Source organism: Fonticula alba, assembly GCF_000388065.1.
Source record: "Fonticula alba strain ATCC 38817 unplaced genomic scaffold supercont2.4, whole genome shotgun sequence".
Lineage (NCBI taxonomy): Eukaryota > Rotosphaerida > Fonticulaceae > Fonticula > Fonticula alba.
Genome location: NW_009242974.1, coordinates 2,964,760 through 2,974,704, shown reverse-complemented (window position 1 = coordinate 2,974,704; position 9,945 = coordinate 2,964,760). Strand labels below are relative to the sequence as shown.

General features: G+C 62.9%; 2 protein-coding genes across 2 annotated transcripts; one reads left to right on the top strand and one right to left on the bottom strand.

Annotated features, from left to right (window-relative positions):
* Window positions 1-1,817: 1,817 nt before the first annotated feature.
* H696_03204 (hypothetical protein) lies at window positions 1,818-4,094 on the top strand (the record flags this gene model as incomplete). Its single annotated transcript, XM_009497088.1, has 2 exons — window positions 1,818-2,211; window positions 2,443-4,094. The coding sequence occupies exons 1-2, from the start codon at window positions 1,911-1,913 to the stop codon at window positions 4,092-4,094; spliced, it is 1,953 nt and encodes a 650-aa protein (XP_009495363.1). The 5' UTR covers window positions 1,818-1,910.
* Window positions 2,743-9,223, bottom strand: H696_03203 (hypothetical protein). The gene is made up of 12 exons (XM_009497087.1): window positions 8,826-9,223; window positions 8,566-8,701; window positions 8,296-8,421; window positions 7,788-8,117; window positions 7,476-7,628; window positions 7,235-7,386; window positions 6,807-7,104; window positions 6,457-6,657; window positions 6,173-6,338; window positions 5,647-6,105; window positions 5,379-5,532; window positions 2,743-5,171 (listed from the first exon to the last, which is right to left on the bottom strand). Exons 1-12 carry the CDS (start codon window positions 9,117-9,119, stop codon window positions 4,836-4,838), a joined length of 2,805 nt encoding a protein of 934 aa, XP_009495362.1. The 5' UTR covers window positions 9,120-9,223; the 3' UTR covers window positions 2,743-4,835.
* Window positions 9,224-9,945: the final 722 nt, after the last annotated feature.

Sequence of the window (9,945 nt, the reverse complement as noted above, 5' to 3'; positions counted from 1 at the left end):
CCCCCCCCCCCCGGCCCTCCGCCTCCCGCTCCCTCTTTCATGTTGCTTGTGCTTGGCCTTCTCGCACCACGGTCGGCCCACAGGGGCTGCAACCTACGACGCGGGCGCACTGGGCCGCGCCGGGAGCGCGGTATAGGCAGAGTGTGACAATCCGGCAGACACCCGGAGGGGCCGACAAACTTAACAACGGAAGGGGGGGGGGGGGGAGCCCAAGGCCACACCGGCCGAGAGAATGCGGGGAACGGGACGGCGAAGTGCAAGGGGCAGGTGGGCTCTCTGGCCTACCCACCCGGTGCCCCGGCTGGACCCGCCTCCAGCCGGAGGAGGGGGGGCAGCCCACCGCTGGGACGCCGCCCCGCCCCCAGCCTTGGCCTCCGAATGTTGACCGCAGCCGAGTTCGTCGCGCCGGTTCCCCTTCTCCACCAAAAACGGGACTGGGGCGCACATGAATATCCCCACCCCCCCCCCCCCCCCCCCCCGCCCCCCCCCCCCCCCCCGGTTCTTCCCCCCCCCCTGTCCCCCCCCTCCCCGGGGCGTGGGGGACCCCCCATTTCCTTACGTCCTCCCCTCCCTTGTTTCTGGGTTTATTCTCCTTTCTTGTTGGTCTCCGTGCTCCTCCTGGGGTTTTCCCTTCTTTATGTGTGTTTTTGATTGTGCCCTCTTGGTAGCCTGGGGGGGGGGGGGGGGGCAACGCGCATGCTCGCGAGGGGCCCCGCCCCTGGGGCCGAGACACAGGTGAAACTGTGATGCGCTTGGCCCGCCCTTCCCTCTCTCTCCCCCCCCCCCTCAAGACCGGGCAGGCGAGATCAACACAGGATCACCCATGCGGCGGGGAGAGCTTGATCGCAAGGCGGCTCTGAGTTTGGCAGGCACAGTGCGGAGTAAAGGCTCGCCTGCCAACTGCGCAAGGGGCGCAGACGCGTTCGCTCTCTCGGCCGCCTTCGCTCTCCCACGAAGCAAGATCGAACCGTTGGAGCGCAAACGGCGCCAAAAACTGAAATCCCCCGCGGCCTTCGCTGGGGGACCTTCTGCTTTTTACACGCTTGAGGCGGGAGACCGCGCATGGCGCCGCCCGCCATCCGGCCCCCCTGGCTTGGAAAGGGGCGGGGCGCGAATGCTTCTCGCCAACACCAAGCCCCATAAGGTAGGTAATGATGATTCGCGAGGGAGACTGGCTGGGCAGAGGTCGACAAAGATAAATACACAAACACACACATGTGCATACACCCATACCCACCCACACGCACGCACGCACGCACGCACATGCACGCACGCACGCACACACACGTACACACACGCACACACAGACACACGCATGCGCGCACGCTACCCCCGACATCCTCTTTGCCCACCCAGCCGTGTAGCCCCAGTGGTCGCGATGGCCTCAGTCAACCCAAATTGAGCACGAGAGGGCCCATGCCCTCCAGGCACCTATAGACAGGTGCACGCGCGCGATCTCCCCATCCCCAGACCCCCCACCCCCCTTTCGCCTCGCACCCACGCTTGGCCAGGCGAGCGTTGAAGGGGGGAGGGTCGGGGCGCGATCTCCCGCACCAAAGAGACGCCATTGCCTATGGCGCGCAGGGAAGCCGTGGTAACACCTGAGGCTGTTACAATCAGGAAGGCATGAGAGCAGGGATCGCCGCTCGGGGCCTCCCAGGTGGCGGGGAATCCCGGGAGGGGGGAGCACGAGGGGGCGGCAGCCCCCCCATGCGATCCTTCTCACCCCCCGGGCGGGGGGGAGGGGGGGGGGCGGGGGGGGGGGCTGAAAAGCGCCTGCACTCGTGCGGCCCGGCCCCCAAGTTCACACCACCCCTCCCCAATCCACCCTGCCCCCGCATTCTTCGAACAGCCACATTACCAAAAAAAAAAAACATCTCCCCCTCCGACCCAAATCCCCTCATCCTCTTATGTCGCCTGTCTCCCCAGCCGCCTTCGCGTCGGGGATGCCCATTAACGGCACCCAGTGCCTTGAGAGCCACCGCCCCCCCCTTGGCCAGGCCCCATTTTCTGACGATCTTGCCAGTCACCGGCTCCCTTCGGGCGATCCCCCACCTGCTCCCCTCCTCGGGTCCTCCTTGGCCGGCCTCATGCGGCCTGCTGCCAATGTGGCCGCGGCTGCCGCTGCCGCCGCTGCTGCTGCGGCAGCAGCAGCAGGACACCCCCCGCTTGCAAACCCCTCCTCCTCGCCAACCATCCATCACCAAGCCAGTGCGTCTCCTACCTCCGAACCACCCCCCCCCCCCCATCCATCTCGTCGATACACCCACACCCACATATATATATATATATATACATATACACATGCACACGCATGTGTGTAGAAGTGCACCCCTCGGCAATCGCCTCGCCCTCTTTCCTCCCCCCTCCCGGCTGGACTGTCCCCCCCTCCCCGCGCTTGCATTTTTCACTGACTCTCGCTCGATTCTACCCGCCTGTCAGTCGCTCATCCCCACGCGCCAGATCTTCGCCCTCACTCTCTCGAGGACATTGTCCTCAAGATCTTCCAGCTCTCCTCGGTCGCCCCGACAGCCGATTCAGTGATCTCCAATCCACAGCTTCAGCTCCCAGCACCCTCTCCCTCTTCGACTATCATCGCCAAACCCGCCCCGGGCTCGCACTTTAGTCCCCCGCATCTGCCCCGGCCGGCCAAGCGCATGGCCACTGATGGCAGCCTCCAGCCGGCCCCCTTTGCCGCGGCGGTCGCCGAGTCTTCCTCCTCCTCCTCCTCTTCCTCCTCCTCAACCCCCGCGGCCCTCCCTTCCTCGACTTCGGGCTCGGTAGCCTCCCTGTCTCATCTGCCGCTAATCGCCGCTCTGGGAGGGCTTCACTCTCCCTCCAGTCCGGTCCCATCCTCGGGCACTGGCCCACTCCCGCTCTCGGCCGCTGCCATTGCCGCCGACGCGGCTCTTCGTTTTGTCCCCGCTCCTCTCTCCTCCGGACAATCGGCAGCTTCGCCCCCAGCTCCTGTGCATCCGATCAGCATCCGCGATCTCCTTCCCGGTCGCACATCCCCCAATGCCGAACCGGCCTTCACGACAGCCGTTCGGCGGGATTTCCACAGCTCCATCGCCGCCCTTGCCGTACCACCTCCAACCGCCGAACTATCACCCCTCTTCACCCTCGCCAGCATCGCCCTTCAGGAGCCCGCTTCATCGCTGGCTTCCCCGGCATCAATAATCCCACCGACCACCACCACCTCTGCCAATGGTACCGGGCATGTGGCCCCCACTTTTTCCTCCCCCCTCAACTCCGGGCCCTCCTCTACATTCCCCTCCTCAGGACCCTCCTCTGCCTTCCCCTCGCCGCCCTCCTCTACTGCTCGGTCAGTCGTCATCCCGGGCGTCTCCCTGCGCACTCCCCCTCCTTCTTCTTCCTCCTCCTCCTCCCTCGTGCCTGCCGGCTCGGCTGACACGGCTGCCGCTGCTGCCGCCGCCGCCGCCGCCGCCGCTGCTCTCGTTCTTGCTGGCAACCATGATGCCATGCAAACTGATGCTTTGTCAGGTGCTCCGGCCCAGACGACATCGGCTTCCCCTGGCCATGCTCCGAATCCCGCCTCGGCAAATTCCCCCGTCGGCTTGCGATTTTCCTCCTCCCTGCAACTTGCCCTCGGGAATATCATCGCCGAACCGATTGACTTTGTCTCGCGCATGGAGGGCGCGGATTTGCTCGGAAGTTCGCCGACGCCCCCTCCGTCCTCCAACTCGTCAAATTCTGCCGCTCCGGCAGGGTTGCCACCAGCCGATGGGCGCCGCTCCGCTTCGGCCACGCCTCCCTCAAGTCCTGCCGGTTCGACCAAGCTGACTCCCGAGGAGAAGCTTGTCCAGCAGCGCCTTCGCAACGCCGCCTCCAGTGCACGCGTTCGCCAGCGTGTCAAGCTCCGCCGTCAAGCCCTTCAGGCCGAGAATGAGGCCCTCCTCAGGCGCCGTGCTCTTTTGGTGGAGCTCCTTCGCCACACGCGTACCACCCGGGCTCTTCTTCATCAGTCCCTCCAGTTGAAGACTGGGGCTCTTGTCTCGGGGGCTCCTGATGGCATGGCTGCCCTTCCCACTTCGCTTTCTTCCGCCATGGGCCCATCCTTCCGGCAACTGTGAAGGGGATTTCTCTTCCCTCTTTTCCCTCCCTCTCCTGAAACTTGAGGGCCCTTCTCTCGACTGCTAGACGGGGGATATGTTTCCCCCCCCCCCCCTTCCCCCCCCCAAGAGACCATTTCCAAGAAAGCATGGGATGATCGATGGATATGCGGCCCATCCTGCCTCCCCTGCGCACTGTACCATAGAAAACCGCATACCGTCCCCTTGAGTCGCCATGTGCTCCCTCCTCTCGTCCTTTCTCCCTCCTTGTGTGTGCGGCCCAGGGAAAGAAGGAAACGCGACATGGAGGCAATTCGTCGCCCAAAGGAGAAGGCCGACAATTGGGGAGAAAAACCAAAGAGCGAGCAGGTGGGTGTGACAGCGAAGAACCACCACAATTCGTCCCCTGCTCCGGGGAGAATGGCCTCGGAGGAAGACTGGATGGTGGTGGAGAGAGACCTTGGCAGCACAGTGCGGCCCGTCTATTCCTTCAGCCCCCCCCCCCCTCCCTCTTTGCACCCTCCCACGCTTGCCCAATTAGGTTTTACAAAGGCAGGCATCATAGTTGGAAAGCCCTCCACACTGAAAGGGCATCTAGGAAATATATTATATCCAGATCAGTTGCATGTGTCGCAACAGGAAGGGTGCTTGCATGCTGTTCATCGTGTGCTGTGGGAAGGACGGAAGGGGGGGAGGGGGGAGGGAGGAGTGGCAACGAACAATCGAGGGGTGTTGAAGAAAAGACCGACATATGGCGGAGCTCTACCCTGTGGGTCCATCAGTCTTGCTGTTGGACGCGGGACTGGGCGCGGTCGGGGCCATTGGCATGCTAGACTTCGATGCAAACAGTGAACTTGTGGTCTTGCCGATGTTGGGCGTAGCCATGCGCGGACGCGGCCGACTTGCGGCCAGGTGCGCCGGCCGCAGGGGAGCCATCACCGACCGTGGCTTGAGGATGTTGGTTGCCACCACCGCCGTGGGGGGAGGGCTCGGGCGTGCCTGCTTGGCGGAGGCCTCTTTGGGCTTGACTGGCGAGATGAAAAGCGGCCGGTCGATGAGTGTTGATCGGTCGCGTGCAAGTGCGCGCGAAACATCCATCTGGTGGATGGAAAATCGAGAGAGAGAGAGAGAGAGAGAGAGAGAGAGAGAGAGAGACCAGTGAGAAAGGAGGTTAAAAATACGGGGGGTGGGAGGGGCCCCGAGGGGGGGTTTCCAGATCACGGTCGTGACCAGCTGAATGGCCAACAACAGGAAGAACAAGAGTGAAGAAGAAGGAGGACGGTAGGGAGGACGGCGGAAACGCACCTCATCGCCAAGGTCAACATACGCAAAGCCCTTTGAAATACCGCGCGGATTTTTGACAATGCGAACCGAGGTCACAGTGGCGAAAGTCTCGAAAAAGGCTCGAATGTCCTCCTCCGTCGCTTTGAAGGAAAGATTTGACAGGAAGACAGAAGACCTGGACAAGAGTGTTAGAAGGCCGGACAAAGCGACAGCAACAGAGGGAGACACAGAGAGAGAGAGAGAGGGGGGGGGGGGGGAAGACATGGGGCGCAGCATAAAAGTCACATACGAGGTGTCCTCCGCGCGAGTACGCTTTTTCGGCTCCGACAGGTTTGTCCCCTCGGTCGCGCCCTCGGCAGGAGGCGGCTTGTCCACCTTCGGAACTGGCTCCGCCACCTTCGATACGACCTTTTCCCCCTTTGAGGCAGGTCCATCTGCCTTCGGAAGGGATTCAACCGACTCGGCAGTGCGTCGCGCGGCGGCGGCCCGGCGCCGAGGCTCAGCCGGCGCCTCATTTGCTGCGGTGGCCGCGGCGGCCTGAGCGCTGAGTGCCTGGGCATACCGGTCAGCCAGAATCTTCTGCTGGACTTCCACGCGTCGAAGGGCGTCAGCATGGTCGGCTGGCCCGCCATGTAGCCCCTCGCAAGTCAACCATTCGGCGAACAGGGCCGCCGGGTTGTCGGCAATATTGGCACCAGCCGCTCGACGGAAAACCGTCCGCCACTGTGGCTGGGCTCGATTGTATGCCCTACGCCGTAGGACTGCTGTCAGAAGGGGAAGCAATCGAGCAAGACACGTATGGGGAGAGGACGCACAGCTCCAGCTTGGCATATTCGATCCAAAGTTCGGCCGAGCGCCCCTGCAGCTTGATGATGGACTCGTAGACCGTCTGCCCGGCGGCAGGATCCCCCAATACCTCGTACTCAGCTCGTGCCCAGAAACGCTCCAGGCGGAAATAGAGGTCTCCGGCTGGGGGGTTCACTGTTTAGCAGGCGGACATAGACAGGCAGGCAGGCGGGCGGGCAGGCGGGCAGACAAGCTCGTTAGTGGGGCCATGGGGCAGTGAGGGGCATGCTTGTGGCATCACTGCCTCGCGTACAGGACTGTGCTCGGGCAATCCCGGCGCGCAGGGCATCGCGCAGTGCGGCCACCTCGGGCACGACATCCAGGCTGGCGGCCGAGTCCCCGGTCAGCACGGCCCGGGCCGAACGCAATAGGAGGGCCCCAAGGGCCAGATACACCGGAACCACCTCGTCCACCGAATTCAGAAGCCCGGAGGACATGGCTTGCTGAACAAGCGCTATCCGTCGCAAGAGGAAAGTGCCGGCTGTGTGTCAGACTCAGAAGGTAATCGGGGGAAGGACAGGAATGACAGGGGGGGAGGGGGACAGAGGGGGAGGGGAGAGAGAGAGAGAGAGAGGCCCTGCTTGTGCTGGTGCGAGCGCGTACCTGTCGCGGCAGAGGTACAGCTGCCAAACCGCTCCAAGCCAGCCAGATACCCGGCCCAGAAGGCACCGCTCCAACCGCAGAAGCGCACAGCCCGGTGGTGGACATTTAGGGCAGCCACCGGGTCGGTCACATACCGGTCGGCAAAGCGACAGTATCGACTCCAGAGCTCCTGGGAGAAGGGGAAGGCGGCGATGGCCTGCTCATAAACCACCTGCGCCCGGAAGGGGTTGCTCTTGGCGCGCTTGGCCTCAACCGCATCGACATAAGCCAGTGCCCCCTCGATCGAGGCGGTAGGTCCCTAAGTGCAAGGGGCCGATGCGTCAGCACACATGGAGGAGGGAAGGTCATGGGGAAGAGGGGGAGAGAGAGAGAGTTTGTGTGTGTGTGTGTGTGTTTGACAGGGAGAAGAACAGCAAGCGGAAGCGTACAAAGGCGCCGGCTTCGAGCGGGGCCAGCTCAGTGGCTTCGCGGCGGGCGTCGGCAGACAGCGCTCGCAGCTTGCCGCGCTGTCCCGACGGGAGTTCATCCTCGGACAGGTCTGCCAGCCAGGCCTCCAGAGCCGCCATCACGGGTTCGGGGTCTGTTGAGCGTTAGAGCAAAAGAAAGCCCGGGGCATTTGCCAAGATGAGGGCCGCGAGGGATCGGGCGAAATGAAAAAGAGAGACGCACTCTCAACCGGGGCACGCAAGGCTCGGGAAATGATCCGTCGCAAACGGTCCGTCTTGGACTCCTGGGCCCGAGACTTGCTTAGTGAAGCACTCCCCCGGCTGCTGCTGGCAGTCTCCTCATCAATGCACTCGGGCGAGAAGGTAGGCCAAAATGCTGGCATTCGCACCGGGGGGGGGGGGGGGGTGAGACGGAAGAGGGGCGAAGAGAACGGGCCAGTCCGGAAGGAGGGGAGAGAAAGGAAAGTGTGAGGAAGGAACAGGAAGGGCAGACCTTGTGGGAGGAGCAGCAGGAGAGGGCTGAAGAAACACATACCGCCCTCTGGTAGGTCAAGGATCTCTGACAGCTCAACGATCCCGAAGGTGCTGTCTCGCGCCATGGTGGGCGGGAAGACCTCGTCGTCGAAAGCTAGCTCGGTTTGGAAGTACAAAAGCCAAAGATCCGGCGCCTGGGAATAACTCCAGCCACACACCTGCACCGCACGCGCCAGGACCCGGCGGATGGACTCCGGCGAAAAGTGGGCGTCCAGCTGCAGATCGGAGATCGAGTAGACGCTCGGATCAGTGCCCTCGTCAAGACAAACCATCAATCGGCAGGCAAAGCGCCGGTTCAGGAAGCGAATGTAGTCCATCCAAATATCAACCGCTGGGCCGGGGGCAGAAGAAAGGCCGTCAGTACGGAATGGAAGGCAAAGGGGGAGCGGGGAGGGGGGGGGGGGGGGGTGGGGAAAGACAGCAGCAGGCAAGGGGATACAAGGTGACAGGGGGTGGGGAGAGGAGGGCGCAGGGGGGGGGACCACATGCGATAGAGGCACTTCACGCACTAGGGCAATCCAGCAAGGCCTTCTCAAAGGTACGAATGATGTTCTTCTCCGGCTCAGGCGCGCAGTCAGGGTCAAATTGGCTCGGCAACTCGGCAGCCAGAGCATGCAAGTGTGACCGCCAGACGCCTGTGGCAGGGGCAGGGGGGCGAGAGACAAAGCGAGAGGGAGGGACATCAGAGAAAGATCAGTCAGACGGGCATCTTTGCATGAAAATCGGAGAGGGGGAGCGAGGAAGAGAAAGACCATGACCATGTGAATGCAGGCACGCACGCGCAGGCAGGGGGAAGTGCTGATAGAATTTGTCTCGTGTATGCGTGAGCAATTCACGGTGGGACAGCTGAGCCGAGGTTTCGAGCACCTCCACAAGCTGCACATATGACTGGTAGTCGCGGGTATTCCGGCGCAGCTTGGAGGAAGGACAAGGCAGGTGGAAGACATGGGATGGTGATGGCACAGATGGAGGGTCAGAGATCGGCCAGGGCAGGAGGGGGCGAAAGACACGCCCTTGATGCGGAAGGGGAAATACAAACCTTGGACTGGAGGGCCGCCACGAGAGCAGCCACGGGGACGGCATCTGTAACGGAGGCGGAGGCCTCGTCAGGGGAGGGGGTCTCTTCGGGATCATTGCCGGAAGGCACCTGCTGCATGCCCTCAACAATGGCATCCTCTGCGTCTGAGGAGTCGCTGTCACCGATCATCGGGATGTCCGATCCAAAATCGGACAGGGAGCTGTTCTCATCGTCAGAGGACGACGAGGCGGATGACGATGAATGGTCCTCGGCATCCGGAAACAATGGCCCAACAAGGGAGGGCCGAGTGGACATGTGCGGTCGGGGGAAGCCGAGAGGAAAGGGCGGAAGGTGGACAGCCGAGGAGAAGAAAGCAGAGGCAAGTGTGATGGGAGCGGGGAGGAGAGAGAGAGAGAGAGAGGGGGGGGGGAAAGAAGGGAGAAAGGTGGGTATGGGAGTGGAGGGGAACAGGATGCTCGGACTTCACTTCGCCGGCCCGGTCGGCGCAGGAGACGCCGAGAGAAGGGGAAACCTTTCTCCTTTCGAGCGCGTCATCGAGATCGCGCAAGCAGAGCAACGCCAGCGGGCTAGTCTGGCGCGATGGCGGGAAGAGAGATCGGAGTGACAACGAAGTGCTCTTGCATCATGTGTTCCCCATTTGATCAGCTCCCATGTAATGGCGTTATCTTACAATTACATTGGTCGTGTGTGGTGGGACTGTTAACCGCCCGGGCCCTCCTCTTTCAGCCAGGCGTGTCCTCCGCATTCAACTTGACTCCTCAAAAATGCGTCGAGGGGCGAGGAGCGGGGCAGGACGGGGGATCCCCGGCTCGAGACAAACCAGCGCCATATGCACTCTGTGCTGCTTGAGTCTTGAGTTGTGCACTCAGACTCGACGCAGGCAGGCGCCGGAAGACACCGAGACAGGACAGGGCTCGGCGAAGGAAAAACAGGGCACATGAAGACGCCACGCGCACGCTGGGCCCCCCTCCCCGGAGGACTACACCCCCGCCCCGATCTAGGGGGATGTCTCTCGGTGAGCAGAGAGGGCGAATGGCGCGGGTGGGTGCCCAGGCCATGATCGGAGAGAGCAGTATGGTTGTGCGCTGCATGCGACGGCCCACTCGGCGGGGGGGGGGGG

Excerpts from the sequence above, each read along its gene's own strand:
- H696_03203 (XM_009497087.1), bottom strand. The coding sequence starts at position 9,119 with ATGTCCACTCGGCCCTCCCTTGTTGGGCCATTGTTTCCGGATGCCGAG. Across the intron at positions 8,118-8,295 it reads GGCCTTGCTGGATTGCCCTA|CGGTTGATATTTGGATGGAC; the intron begins GTGCGTGAAGTG and ends CCCCCGGCCCAG. Across the intron at positions 5,533-5,646 it reads ACTCGCGCGGAGGACACCTC|GTCTTCTGTCTTCCTGTCAA; the intron begins GTATGTGACTTT and ends ACTCTTGTCCAG.